This window comes from Dendrobates tinctorius, unplaced genomic scaffold (genome assembly GCF_039654945.1).
Source record: "Dendrobates tinctorius isolate UK_male_01 unplaced genomic scaffold, ASM3965494v1 ptg000388l, whole genome shotgun sequence".
Classification (NCBI taxonomy): Eukaryota; Metazoa; Chordata; class Amphibia; order Anura; family Dendrobatidae; genus Dendrobates; species Dendrobates tinctorius.
Genome location: NW_027362054.1, coordinates 1,818,404 through 1,834,130, shown reverse-complemented (window position 1 = coordinate 1,834,130; position 15,727 = coordinate 1,818,404). Strand labels below are relative to the sequence as shown.

General features: G+C 48.8%; 1 protein-coding gene across 4 annotated transcripts in view; it reads right to left on the bottom strand.

Annotated features, from left to right (window-relative positions):
* DRC2 (dynein regulatory complex subunit 2) overlaps positions 1-15,727 on the bottom strand; it is a 113,900-nt gene that overhangs the window by 53,926 nt on the left and 44,247 nt on the right. For all 4 annotated transcript variants that reach the window (XM_073563477.1, XM_073563475.1, XM_073563474.1 and 1 more), the window contains exon 3: positions 13,548-13,715. In XM_073563477.1, coding sequence (XP_073419578.1) covers positions 13,548-13,715 — 168 coding nt within the window. The remainder of the gene's footprint in view (positions 1-13,547; positions 13,716-15,727) is intronic.

Sequence of the window (15,727 nt, the reverse complement as noted above, 5' to 3'; positions counted from 1 at the left end):
ATGTCTCTTGCAAGCCTCAATTCATTGTCAGCTTTAAAAAAATCTGATTCGTGCCCTGCAGGTTATGCCTCCCTCTTTCCATTTTATAAGCATTTCTTTCTTCCTTTTTAGCATGTGCTTAAGTTCTGTGTTCATCCATCCTGGTTTACTTAAATGCTTCCTATTCTTCCCTATTTTTGGAATTGTTAACGATTGTGCTTTGAGAATTTCATTTTTCAAGATTTCCCATCCTTCCTGGACATTTTTGTGCTTAAGAATATCCAGCCATTGGATCCCTCCAATTATCTATCTGAATCCCTTAAAATCTGCCTTTCTGAAATCTAACCTTGACGTCTGAGTCTTCACAGGTCTTCCACCTCTAGTTATCCAAAATTCTAAAATAGCATGGTCGCTACCTCCTAGGGTCCCAGCCACTTTTACCTCCTCAACCATTTCCTCCCTGTTTATAAGGATTAGATCCAAGATAGCAGTTCCCCTTGTTTTCTACCCTACCTTTTGGAAGATAAAGTTGTCAGCAAGAGAGGATAAGAATTTCTTTAACCTGTTAGTTTTGCCTGAGAGAGATTACAAACAAATGTCTGGATAGTTGAAATCTCCCATGACAACTATGTCATATTTTTTAGAGAACTCGGCCATTTGATGCATAAAGAGTTCATCCATATCTTCAGCTTGCACAGGTGGCCTGCAGTAAATGCCTACAATGGTGTCCTTCCATTGTTCTGTCCTTGTATTCTTACCCAAACAGTTTCCACAGAACTCCCAGTCTCTGAAGCTTCAATCTCTGTGCAGATATACGTGTTTCTAACATACAATGCGACACCTCCTCCTCGTTTATCAAGTCTGTTTCTTGCAAATAAGTTGTATCCTTCTAGCCTTGCATTCCAATCATGTGTATTGTCCCACCAAGTTTCTGTGATTCCAATGACATCATATTTCTTTTCCTGCGTTAGTAGTTCCAATTCTCCTTGTTTGTTGCCCATGCGTTGTGCATTAGTATAGAGACATTTTAGTTTGTGATTGGTTTCTCTTTCTCCAATATTCTTATTATTTAGATGTTCTTGTCTTTGTTGTTTCCTCCCATTTCTAATAGCAGAGTTCTCAATAGCATTTGTCAGCTGTATGGCTTTTTCTGGCCTTTTGCTTCCCTTCCCACATTGTTCTTGTTTAAAGCTCTCCTGATGAGTGTAGCAAGGTGACTTCCAAATACATGTTTTCCAGTCTTCGTAAGGCGCACCCCCATCTCTAGCAAGTAGTCCATCGTATCGGTAATTCACTCCGTGATCCAGAAATCCAAATCAGTGCTGACGGCACCATTGACGTAGCCAGTTATTCACCTGCAGAATCTTATTCCACCCCCTTGTTCCATGGCCATCCACTGGGAGGATGGAAGAGAAGACCACCTGTGCTCCCAGTTCTTTCACTTTCTTACCTAAGTTTTCAAAGTCACTGCAGATGGTTTCCAGGTCGTTTCTTGCTGTGTCATTTGTCCCCACATATATTAGCAGGAATGTGTGGTTATCTGTAGGTCTGAAGAGTCCTGATATCCTGTCAGACACATCTTTAATTTTTGCACCTGGAAGACAGCACATTTCTCTTGAGGTTATATCCGGTCTGCAGATAGCGGCCTCTGTTCCTCTCAACAGGGAATCCCCCATGACCACCACTCTCCGTTTCTTCTACACAACATTTTTCTTTCTCCATCCAGGACGACTCTGAGGGCGTACAAGGTTGCTGTTTGTGGGCAAAGTCTTACCCTGATGTATTTCTTCATCGTTCTCCTGTGTAAGAGCCTGGTACTGGTTCCTGAGCAGTATGGGTGCTGACTGCCTCCGGATCCTCCTGCTTCTCTGGGTCACATGCTTCCATTCCTCCATTTCTTCAGGTGCAGTTCGAATTTCTTCTCTTTCTGTAACATGAAGAAATAATTCTGCTCTGTCTAAGAACTCTTCACCTTCCTTAATGATTTTCAATGTAGCTAACCTCTCTTCGAGATTTTGCAACTTTTCCTCCAACAGGGACACAAGCTTGCATTTGTGGCATGTGAAGATTGGCTTTTCCACTGGTAAGTCTGTGAACATGTAGCAAAGAAATGCAGATCACCAAATGGCTCCTGGCCTCTTCCATATTGTTATTATTAAAGAGATTTCAAAGCAATGAAAAATGAGCCAAAATTCGGCGCACGGTTTACCGATTTCCTCTTTTCAGCTGCAACGGTCAAAATCCAGTGATCGTTGAGCTCGCGGAGACTCAGCGAGCTTTATCTTGAGCATTTGGGTAATAGCCGATATAAGGCTATCTACCATGTCCTGTGTTCTGGATGTGTGGTCTGTATCTGAGTCAGACCCGGACTGGGAATCTGACCCAAGGTCCTCCTCCGAGGAGGAGGGGAGCTGGGACGAAGAGAGCAGCCTGGATGCTGTGGAGGGTCCTGGTGAGCTGGAAGGAGAGCCAGACAAAGCCCACTTCCTAGAACTCCTACCCGGTCTGTCCCTTTGAAAGTCGCGGTCAGGTGCTGGCGGTGGAGATAGCTGTGGCAGGCGTTCTAAGACCTGGACCAGGGACTGGGATACTTTAGTCAGGTCTGCGACCGACTGAGACATTGCAACGGCCCACTCTGGAGGAGGGAGAGTGCTCTCTTCCAGGGAGTCGGTGTGCTCCTGTGGGGCAGACATGGTGGAGGTACTGCAGGATGGGCAGAAAGGAGATGACTGACCTGACGTCCACTTTTTCTTACAACGTGCACAGGCGTAGTGAGTTATGGTGGGCCTAGAAAAGGGAACCCTTGTAGAATTGGGCATATGTAGAGTGTGCTGCGCTATAGCAGGTCGTGTGAGGTAAAAAATACTGCAGAGAAGCGCTCTTTAGTGGCACAGGGAGAAGGCTAGAGCCTAATCGGTACCAGCGATCCGCAGCAGACCACAGAGTAGCTGTGTCCCCCAAGCCGTAGTTCCATGGGCTGTTAGGACAGCACACGAGGTGCTGAGCAGTGTTCAGGGTGTAAAAATGAAAGGACCGCAGCGGCGGCAGGCGTGGTTTAGCAGCTGACCTGCGTGATAGGCTGTCAGCTGAAGGGGGGATGGTTAAACAACGAAAGCACCCCCAAGATTGGCTGAGCTGGAAGAGGGCAAGTGCTCTATGCAGCCATCTTGGCCTGACTATGAGAAGAAAAAAGAAGCGTCAGAGGAGTGCGCGCAGAACAGGGGGCGTGACCGGAGTAAGCCTCTGTGAAAGAGAAAGTGAAAGCGCCGAAGCCGAAGCCCAGTACAGGGGAAGCGCGCCTGTGTGGATGCGATACTGTAAGCCTGAAGCCAATACGCCGGTGATGGGGGTGCCATATATGCGGCGCAGACACCGCTGGGTTCGGGAGTTGGGTGAGCTAGAAAGGCGCGCAAGTATTAAGAAAGGGCACGAATTTAAAGTGCAGCGCGGGCCAAGGAGGAGTTAGGGGGGACCTGACTGACAGTGCTGCAGCCAGATTAAGATGAGTACTATTACCGTATTTTTCGCTTTATAAGACGCTCCGGATTATAAGACGCACCCCAAATTTTGAGGAGAAAAATAGGAAAAAAACTTTATTTTTAATAAAATGGTGGTGCATCTTATAATCCATGCGTCTTATTGCTTTCCAGGGGTGGTGATGGAGGAGGCCGGAGTGGAACATTGCTGCTGGGATGAGGGGGTGTTTTGATGTGCAGCGTGCCGCTGCCGGTGTCTGTTACTGCCGCCGCCCTCTGTCCCCTGATGCTTGCCACCACCGCCACGCTCTGTCCCCCGGTGCCTGCTTGCCACCACCGCCGCACTCTGTCCCCCAGTGCTTGCCACCACCGCCACGCTGTCCCCCGGTGCCTGCTTGCCACCACCGCCGCGCTCTCCCCCGGTTCTTACCGCCACCACCGCGCTCTGTCCCCCCGGTGTTTGCCGCCATCGCCGCGCTCTGTCCCGTTCTGAGGGTACTTGCCGCGGCACTCTGTGCCCTGATGCTGCCTCTGCGCTGTCCGCCACCGCCGCGCTCCTGTCCCCCGGTGGTTTCTTCCGCCCCACCGCCGCCGCCGCGCTCTGTCCCGTTCAGCGTGGGGGGGTCTCTGTCGCTCCATGCCTGCTTTCTTCCTGGAAAATGGCCGCCGCGCATGCGCAGATGGACATCTCGGCACTGAAATCTCGGGAGATGAGATTTCAGCGCTGAAATCTCATCTCCCGAGATTTCAGTGCCGAGATGTCCGTCTGCGCATGCGCGGCGGCCATTTTCCAGGAAGAAAGCAGGCATGGAGCGACAGAGACCCCCCCACGCTGAACGGGACAGAGCGCGGCGGCGGCGGTGGGGCGGAAGAAACCACCGGGGGACAGGAGCGCGGCGGTGGCGGACAGCGCAGCGGCAGCATCAGGGCACAGAGTGCCGCGGCAAGTACCCTCAGTGGCAGCGCAAATGTATATCCTCTTTGTAAGACGCACCCCCTTTTTCCCCTCAATTTGGGGGGAAAAAAAGTGCGTCTTACAAAGCGGAAAATACGGTATATATGCGCGGGTACTATTGACTTCTACAGTCATATGTTAAAGTTTGGGCACCCCTATTAATGTTAACCTTTTTTCTTTATAACAATTTTGGTTTTTGCAACAGCTATTTCAGTTTCATATATCTAATAACTGATGGACTCAGTTATATTTCTGGATTCAAATGAGGTTTATTGTACTAACAGAAAATGTGCAATCTGCATTTTAACAAAATTTGACTGGTGCAAAAGTATGGGCACCTCAACATAAAAGTGACATTAATATTTCGTAGATCCTCCTTTTGCAAAAATAACAGCCTCTAGTCGCTTCCTGTAGCTATTAATGAGTTCCTGGATCCTGGATGAAGGTATTTGTGACCATTACTGTTTACAAAACAATTCCAGTTCAGTTAAGTTTGATGGTCGCCGAGCATGGACAGCCCGCTTCAAATCATCCCACAGATGTTCAATGATATTCAGGTCTGGGGACTGGGATGGCCATTCCAGAACATTGTAATTGTTCCTCTGCATGAATGCCTGAGTAGATTTGGAGAGGTGTTTTGGATCATTGTCTTGCTGAAATATCCATCCCCTGCGTCACTTCAACTTCGTCACTGATTCTTGCACATTATTGTCAAGAATCTGCTGATACTGAGTTGAATCCATGCGACCCTCAACTTTAACAAGATTCCCGGTGCCAGCATTGGCCACACAGCCCCAAAGCATGAAGGAACCTCCACCAAATTTTACTGTGGGTAGAAAGTGTTTTTCTTGGAATGCTGTGTTTTTTAGCCTCCATGCATAACGTTTTTTTGTATGACCAAACAACTCAATCTTTGTTTCATCAGTCCACAGGACCTTCTTCCAAAATTGAACTGGCTTGTCCAAATGTGCTTTTGCATTCCTCAGGCGACTCTGTTTGTGGCGTGCTTGCAGAAACGGCTTCTTTCGCATCACTCTCCCATACAGCTTCTCCTTGTGCAAAGTGCGCTGTATTGTTGACCCATGCACAGTGACACCATCTGCAGCAAGATGATGCTGCAGGTCTTTGGAGGTGGTCTGTGGATTGTCCTTGACTGTTCTCACCATTCTTCTTCTCTGCCTTTATGATAGTTTTCTTGGCCTGCCACTTCTGGGCTTAACAAGAACTGTACCTGTGTTCTTCCATTTCCTTACTATGGTCCTCACAGTGGAAACTGACAGGTTAAATCTCTGAGACAACTTTTTGTATCCTTCCCCTGAAAAGCTATGTTGAATAATCTTTGTTTTCAGTTCATTTGAGAGTTGTTTTGAGGAGCCAATGATGCCACTCTTCATAGGAGAATCAAATAGGAGAACTACTTGCAAGTGGCCACCTTAAATACCTTTTCTCATGATTTGATACACCTGGCTATGAAGTTCAAAGCTCAATGAGGTTACAAAACCAATTTAGTGCTTCAGGAAGTCAGTAAAAAGTAGTTAGGAGTGTTCAAATCAAGAAAATGATAAGGGTGCGCATACCTTTGCACCGGTCAAATTTTGTTTAAATGCAGATTGCACATTTTCTGTTAGTACAATAAACCTCATTTGAATCCAGAAATATAACTCCATCAGTTATTAGATATATGAAACTGAAATAGCTGTTGCAAAAACCAAAATTGTTATAAAGAAAAAAGGTTAACATTAATAGGGGTGCCCAAACTTTAACATATGACTGTATGTGGAGTGGCCACCAGAAGAGCATCTTCTTACCTGGAATGTCCGGTTACACTTTAAAGGGAACCTGTTACCCCCTCCAGGCGTTTTTAACTAAAAGAGCCACCTTGTGCAGCACTAATGTTGCATTCTGTCAAGGTGGCTCTTTTATTTGGCGTCCCTTCCACCGCAGAAAGAAGCGTTTTTAAAATTTGTCACTCATACCTGAAGTTTGTCCGGGGGGCAGGTCTTTACCCCCAGACACAGACGCCTCACATCCATCAGTTATTTCCTCTTGGCGCCACCCACGCAGCATTCATTTATTTTCCTGGCGCCTGCGCTGTTATTTTTTTTTCTTGGGCATGCGCAGTTAGCGCTGCCCGTCCACTGACATCACATGATGTCTTCCTTATCGCGCCTGCGTGGACGCGTGGCCTGAGATCCCGCCCCGCAGTCTCTTCTGATTTATTCACAATGCGAGGCGGGATCTCGGGCCGCGCGTCCACGCAGGCGCGAGAAGGAAGACATCATGTGATGTCAGTGGATGCCTGGAGGGGGTGACAGGTTCCCATTAAGGATATGATGAGGCACACCGCAGGGGCCCTCAGGTGGAGAGGGTCGCTGGGAGCGAAGATCCTCCTTCCTGCATTGTGTCCATACAGTGCAGAAGACGGCATCAACCCCTTCAGAGAAGGGGGGGAGGTCACTGCTGGTGACCACCATCTTCCTCTCAGCCCTCTCCAAGGAAAGGGGTGAGGAGGGGAATTGGCAAGGACAGGCCACCGGTCATCACCCAGGAGCACCCGTGAGGATGGTAGAGGGCCTGAGAGTTGCGATGTGGGCGACACATGAATATGGGAAGGAGGGTGAGAATTTACACCCTGTTTCCCTGAAGCTGTACCTGAATAATAAATGGAAAAGATTAATAACACACACTAAAAACCTGAAAGGAAAAATGAATTAGCTGCTGATCTGGGGAGATCCAGGTCCGCCTCCTACAGACACTAAGCACAAACTGAGGTAATTGGTGCCTGTCGGTGGCTGTATACTGCCGGGGAGGAGCTACTTTTCCTTTTTTGCATAGAGTCAGCCTCCTAGCAGCAGCAGCATACACCCATGGTAACCTTTGTCCCCCAATGAAGCGATAAAGAAAGGTAAGGCAGGATGGGATACGGCAACAAATTTATCAGATGTGGTGGCGTTGCCAGCAATGCTACTTTTGTCTCTCATAAGATTTGCTGAATTTATTAAGTAATCTGAGTCTTTTCATGAATTCAAAGCATCTTATTCCTGCACACCCCTCATTGAGACTGGAGTAAGAAATTCCGGTCCCACAGAGTCTGTTCTCTGCCAGCGTGCACACTCAGGCAGGAAGGGAACGCTGCTGCCCCCTTACATTTTGTACTTTTAATCAGTATTTTGCGCAAATCGCTTGGGTCTCAGGACTTTAGCCGATCTACACGAAATATAAATTCCAAAACAATATAAAAGAAATGCTCCAAAGTTTAATTACATGTTAATGGAGAGAGGGAAATAAACCGTAGCCAGACACTTGGCTTTCATCATGCTGAAAACCAACATGTCTGACCCTACATTAATGATTAAATAAAACAATTTCACATTTTTCCTTTAACACCTTTTTTGCCCCTGATTGATAAGGCTATGTGCCCACGTAGCGATTCTCATGCAGAATAAACCTGAGCAGAATCACACACCCTGCTCCCGGGAAAACGCATGCGGTTTTTGACGTGCTTTTTTAAGCATTTGTCAAGCGTTTTTGCATGCGTTTTCCTAAGCGTTTTTGCCCATATAATTGATGGTATGCGGAATCGCGGGCGATTCTGTAAAATTAATGAACATGCTGCGTTTTTTACCACTAAGGCTACTTTCACACATCCGGTGTGTGGTGTCCGGCGGCATGTGGCGAAAAGCCGGGCCGCCGGATCCGGCCTGCAGCGGTGACACCGGATGTGGATGCGGCGCCTGATATGGCTCAGACACCATTTAAAGGAGCCGCAAGAGGAAGATACACCGGGGGAGGAGAGAGACAGTCGAAAGGTACACCGGGGGAGGAGAGAGACAGCCGAAAGGTACACCGGGGGAGGAGAGAGACAGCCGAAAGGTACACCGAGGGAGGAGAGAGACAGCCGAAAGGTACACCGGGGGGAGGAGAGAGACAGCCGAAAGGTACACCGGGGGGGAGGAGAGAGACAGCCAAAAGGTATGGAGAGAGAGAGAGAGAGATATATCTCTCTCTCGCCGGGCACTTGTGGGGTTAACACTCAGTGTCTGGGCATGCGCTGTGTAAAAAGCCGTTCCGGCGCTGCAAAAAAACGTTGCAGGGAATGGTTTTTGCTGACGCTGGATGGCTCATGTTTGCCGTATCTGGCAAAAAAACGAGGCGCAACATGTCCAACCGACACGATGCGGCGATCATTACATTCTATGTGACAAAACCGGATCCGGTTTTCGCCGCATCGTGCCGGATTTAAAAAGACGGATGTGTGAAAGCAGCCTAAGCGATTCTGCAGCGACAAAAAAAATGCACCATTGGCACAACATGTGCGTTTTCTATTAAAAGTGCATGGAATGCTTTTTTTAAGCGTTTCCGCGGCAGAATCGTGAGTTTAAAAACGACACGGAAACGCTAAAGAAAACGCTACGTGGGCACACAGCCTCAGTGTTGGAGATACAAGAAAGATAAAATGGGGTATTTGTTCTCCACGCTGTGGCGACAGGGTATGCCCAGTTGGTATACGTAGGATAAATAATATTTGACGACCTAGGTGCAGATATTAAAAAACAAAGGAAATAAAAAGATATTTTTTTCCTTCTTTCTGATCACTGTTTCCTTCAGAAGACCTACAAAACAAAATCATCAACTACAATTTGGAACAATAAGAAAGCCATTTCCAGCCAAAATAACCAAAAAATAAACCAAAAACTGTGACTGTTGAAAAACTAATTTTCTCACTGTAGTTATTCATCAAAGACTTTCAGACAAACTAATAAATAATTTCTAAGGCTAGTTTCACACTAGCGTTTATTCCACGCAGCGCACGGCGCAGCTAAGCCCCGCCCCCTGCCGGCTCCCTGCCCGCCCCATCTGGTCATCGCCGCCTACTATCGCACATGGACACATGCGATCTGTGCACCCTATCTTTAGCATAGGGTGCGCAGATCGTGCGCTGGCCGTGCGCTAGTAGGATTTTGGCGTGCGCTGCGCACTCTTGAAGGTGCGCGGAGCGCGCCGAAATGCAACATGCTGCGTTTGGCACACACGGGCGCACCTTCAAAAGTGTGCAGCGCACGCCAAAATCCTACTAGCGCACGATCTGCGCACCCTATGCTAAAGATAGGGTGCGCAGATCGCATGCGTCCATGTGCGATAGTAGGCGGCGATGACCGGATGGGGCGGGCAGGGAGCCGGCAGGGGGCGGGGCTTAGCGGCGCCGTGCGCTGCGTGGAATAAACGCTAGTGTGAAACTAGCCTAAGCTAGACTGTTTACAATCAGCAGCTGATATTCTGCTGGGCTGCAGCGAGGTGACAATGGCTGATCTGCGAGAAGTCACACAAGTGAGATGTTGCTGCGGAATATTTATGTATGTCACGAGTATGGGGTCACTGCCGGCAGGGACAAGAAACACCGTACAGGATTTTAGATTTCCAGTTTAACATGTATTTTCCAGGATTTTTTCATATACAGGTCTGCGTACACAATCCAACGGCTGATCAGCTACTTGTTTGCTGATCTGCGATCGTTTAATAGCCTGTTTACGAGGGATGATCGCTCTTCAGGTGAGGACTGTACTATTTGTAAGAGATTGTTCAGTGCGCATAGGCTGCCATTATTTTTGGCAATGCTTGTTCACAATGACCTGAAAGCCCCCCATAAATCATAGATGGCTGTTGGCCAAACAACATTCGAACAGCAGCAAACTACTGCGTTATAAAGGGCCGCTGCCAGAAATCTCCGAAGGCAGCTCATCTCAGGGAGAACAAAAGGATCGATGGTCCAAAATCAGATATGCTGAATCCTCAACTCCCCTGACGATCATCTTTTGGGGGCCGCCATATACATTAGACAGGCAGTCAAACCCGTTAATATCAGCAGGTTCGGTCGACGTTAGTCTAATGTGTTGGGGTCAGCTTCAGGGCCGGACTGGGACTAAAATTCAGCCCTGGCATTTGAAGTTACAAAGGCCCACTAGTCACATGGTGACTGTATAATATTTTTGTACACTTGTAGGTTACAAGAAGTGAGAGTAGATTAACATGACTATATAACATGTAGTCACAGCTGTGCCCAGTATTTCAGCTCAGTCCTATTTATTGCTTTTAGTTGCAGTACTCCTCCCAAAGCTCTGTCCCCTTTTGTATGCACGGTGACAGAACTCCTGGCAGAACTGCTATCCATTGGGCAATCAGACCCCCTGGTCATAGCTGCCCCTATCATACCTCCCAACTTTTGAAGAAGGGAAAGAGGGAGAAAGACTGCGGCGCTGCAAATTTTAGGCCACACCCATTTCACAACTAGTCACACCCATGTCCACGCCCAACCGCACTCATTTAGCACTACTGATCACACTGACTGGTACTGAGGGCACAGTGGCTGGCATTATGGGCACACTGACTGGCACTAAGGAAGAGAGAAAATAGAGAGAGAGAAAAAAGAAAAAAGAGAGAGAAAGAAAGGAGAGCGAGAGAGAAAGAAGAAAGAACAGAGAGAGAAAGAGAGAGAGAAAGAAAGAAGTAAAGAAAAGAAAGAAAACAGAAAGAAAGAAAGAGAGGAAAAAAAAAGAAAGAGGGGAAAGAAAGATTAGCGAGTGAAAGAAAGAACAGAGAGAGAAAGAAAATGAGGGAAAGACAGAACAGAGAATGAGAAAGAACAGAGAAAGAAAGAAACAGAGAGAAAGAAATAAAGAAATATTCTATAAAGATACTATAGCAGCCCGGCTCCCATTGTAGTGCCCACCTGAGCCTCCCGATGCAGGACATATCATGATCCGCTCACATGGCCGGCATTCCCGATTCCAAGGCGATCCTGCTGTCTGCGCTGTCGGAGGAGGACACGGTGATGGATCTGAAGCATTCCAGGTTCCGTCACAATCTCCTCATGAAATTATCTCATTTCCGGTCAGCTTCCAGCACATCACTTCAGGTGGAACGTCATGTGCGAGTTTTAAAATGCTCCTCGGGGCTCTGCCGTGTACTCCTGTGTCCATGGGAAAAGCCTGCTTTGCATGCTTCGTACACACTTGGCTCCGCTCCGTTCATCCCGTACACATATGGCTCCACTCCGTACACACACGGCTCCGCTCCATACACCTTGTTCACGTGCGGCTCCACTCCGTACACCTCATACACACAGGGCTCCTCCGTACACCTCGTGCACACGCGGCTCCGCTCCGTACACCTCGTATACACACGGCTCCGCTCCGTACACCTCGTATACACATGCTGCTCCACTCCATACACCTCGTACACATCCGGTTCCACTCCGTACACCTCGTACACATCCGGTTCCGCTCCGTACACCTCGTACACACACGGCTCCGCTCCGTACACCTTGCACACACATGCGGCTCCACTCCGTACACCTCGTACACACTCGGCTCCGCTCCGTACACCTCGTACACACATGCGGCTCCACTCTGTATACCTCGTACACATCCGGCTCCGCTCCGTACACCTCGTACACACACCGCTCCTCTCCGTACACCTCGTAAACACACGGCTCCGCTCCGTACACCTCGTACACATCCGGTTCCACTCCGTACACCTCGTGCACACGTGGCTCCGCTCCGTACACCTCGTGCACACGTGGCTCCGCTCCGTACACCTCGTGCACACGTGGCTCCGCTCCGTACACCTCGTATACACATGCGGCTTCACTCCGTACACCTCGTACACACATGCGGCTCCACTCCATATACCTCGTACACATCCGGCTCCGCTCTGTACACCTCGTGCACACGCGGCTCCGCTCCGTACACCTCGTATACACATGCGGCTCCACTCCGTACACATCCGGTTCCACTCCGTACACCTCGTAAACATCCGGTTCCGCTCCGTACACCTCGTACACACACAGCTCCGTTCCGTACACCTCGTATACACATGCGGCCCCACTCCGTACACCTCGTACACACACGGCTCCGCTCCGTACACCTCGTACACACATGCGGCTCCACTCCGTATACCTCGCACGCATCCGGCTCCGCTCCGTACACCTTGTACGCACACGGCTCCTCTCCGTACACCTCGTACACACACGGCTCTGCTCCGTACACCTTGTATACACATGCGGCTCCACTCCATACACCTCGTATATACACGGCTCCGCTCCGTACACCTCGTACACACATGCGGCTCCACTCCGTATACCTCGTACACATCCGGCTCCGCTCCGTACACCTCGTACACACACGGCTCCTCTCCGTACACCTCGTACACACACGGCTCCACTCCGTACACCTCATACACACACAGCTCTGCTACATCTATCCTGTAAACCCCTCCTGACCCCTCACATACTTCCCTCATCTGGCACCATGACAACCAGCACAGCCGAGTCCTGCAGACACCAAGAGGCAGGGCTGTGCGCACAGGACCTGTGATGAGGTCACAGGAGGGGCGGAGTCAGGGGTCACATGATCAGGGGTCTGGACAAAGGCTCCTGATCATGTGACCCCCTGACTCCTCCCCTCCTGTGACCTCATCAAAGGTCCTGTGTACCAAGAAGAGAGCAGGCAAGTGACGCTGTGAGTGGCTGCGGGCAGGCGGGGGGAGGTCTCATGCTAGGGTGTGAATGGAGTGCCAGTGGCCGCATCAGCTGGCAAGCGGCCAGCGACCAGATGATCGGGCGCTGCCGCCCGCGGCCCACATGACAGTGGCCCAGTGGGAAAATGCCCGGTTGGTTATATTACCAATCCGGGCCTGGTCAGCTTAAAGGGGTATTCCCATATCCAAGATCCTACCCTAATATGTAATAGATGTAATAATAATATTAGCAAATTCCTCTAATTAGAAATGTAGTATAGTTTTTCTGATTCCCTAGTTCCCTTTTCTCATGTGCAGGCATTCCAGGACTTTAGGTATCCATGGTTACGACCAATAGCATCTTGCTGTCACTATATCAGTGGTCGTAACCATGGATACCTAAGGCCCTGCAATGCCCTGCACATAAGGAAAGAGACCTAGCGAATCAGGTCTCTTTTCTCATGTAAGAGAAAGAGAGAAAGCAAGAGGGAGGAACCAGCAAGAGAGCTTTCCTGCATTATCTGTGAGTGAATCTGCTCGTGCTCTGATGGTACCCAGATAGCTCCACACTATAGCCTGACACCATGTCACCTTCATATATAAAGTCATGAACAGTTTCACACCTTGATGACATTATCCTTGCAGTCCACAACTCTCTCAAACGTCTGATGGAGGATCTCTATGTCTTTGCGCAGCTCCTTGGCCTTCGCTTCTCGCAGCACGGCACGCCACTGTACATTCAGCTTGCTCATGTTAATTTTGCTGCTTTGTTCTTCTTTAGCAAGTTTGTCCTGCAGAGATGTAATCATCATACGTATGCATGTAACCATCATCACAAAAAACAAACTGCGCGCCCGTGCCACATACAGGGAAACATTGACCAGTAACGCAGTCATCTTGCATTTCTTTTGAGCCCATTATTTAAGCTTTAGAACATGACACACACGGCAAATGTCATATGGCGACACGGATACATCGGAGGTCTTTCCTACAGATGACCGTGGCCCGCTGCAGCCATAGTGTAATGTGCCCATGTTATCTGCATGGCAAACCGCTCATTCGAAAGGAAGAAAAGTAACTTTGTCGCGCACAAAGTGGAGAGTCCTTGCAGCCGTCAAGATGGGGGATGCTAACTCTGAAGGTTTGTATCAAGAAAAAAGATTCGGACTTATATCACCTTGTAGCCGAAAAAGAGACTCAGCAAAATTAAATTAAAATCATACTTTTATTAATATATATTAATATATGGTTAAAATAGCAAAAATGCCCAGCAGGAGGATATTTAAACACCATTCAAAGAGATCAAAAATATAAAGATGTTCTAAAGGTAAATTCATTGCCCAATAGCAAGATCATAAAAGGCTAAATCTTAAAATTACAACTACTAGCACAAATAACTATAAACCCAGTATAAATCTACTATATAATCGTCTAATTCTGTATGTCTCTGTTTGTAATGGAAATCCCGCGTCGCTGATTGGCCGGCCGGGCGCGACCAATCAGCGACGCGGGATTTCCGTTACAAACAGAGACAGACAGAATTAGACGAGGCCGCCCTCCTTCCCCCACACCGGCTGCAGCGGACTGAGTACCGGGCACACAGCACTGACCTGGCGGAGGACACTTGGCGGTGCAGGGAGCTTTGACCACGTCTGCACCGGAGGCAGGGCCGACGTCAGCACCCGGCGCACCCGGGCAAGTGCTGGGGCCCTGGCGAGACGGGGGGCCCACTCACGCTGTCTGGGATACCCGCCGCCAGCGGAAGCAGAACTATGTGTGTACGGAGCAGAGCCGCGTGTGTACGAGGTGTACGGAGCAGAGCCGCGTGTGTACGAGGTGTGCAGAGCGGAGCCGTATGTGTACGAGGTGTGCAGAGCGGAGCCGTGTGTACGAGGTGTACAGAGCGGAACCATGTGTATACGAGGTATACGGAGCAGAGCCGCGTGTGTACGAGGTGTACAGAGGGGAGCCGTGTGTGTACGAAGTGTGCGGAGCCGTATGTGTACTAGGTGTACAGAGCGGAGCCGCATGTGTACGAGGTGTACGGTGCAAGGGCCTGGAGTCGTGTGTGTACAAGCTGTACGGAGCGGAGCCGTGTGTGTACGAGGTGTACGGAGCGGAGCAGTGTGTGTACGAGGTGTACGGAGCAGGAGCGCAGCCACGTGTGTACAAGGTGTACAGTGCGGAGCCCGGAGCCGTGTGTGTACGAGGTGTATGGAGCGGAGCCGTGTGTGTACATACATACATATTCTAGAATACCCGATGCGTTAGAATCGGGCCACCATGTAGTATTCATATAAATAGTATAAAGGAAAATAAGATTCAGTTATATTGTGTCTGCAGTCTCAGATCACCATATAAAATATGTCTACATCAATAAGGATACCAATCCTAAAGAGACCGCCCCCGAAAGAAGCTAGTGGGAAACACGCGTTGGGGTGGAGGAGGTCACGCCATCCAGTTTCACTGATGCCCTATTATATTTCTTTTGGTTACCCCGCTATTACTATGGTCTCTTTAGAATTGATATCCTTACTGATATAAGGTGATATAACTCCAAATCTTTTTTCTTGATTCATGCTATGAAGTGCCAGTTTGTTTATTGCATGGACTAATTTTGGTGTATTCTGTGAAGGTTTTGTGCAAGGAATAGAATTCCACAGAGATTTTCCTATTAAATTTTAGAATCACACATTGCATCTTATATACACCCTACATGCCGTGTTTTGGTGGAATAAACGAGATCAGGAGCCGAACCTACACCATATCCAGCAAATGTCAGCTGTGACTGCAGCGAATGGAG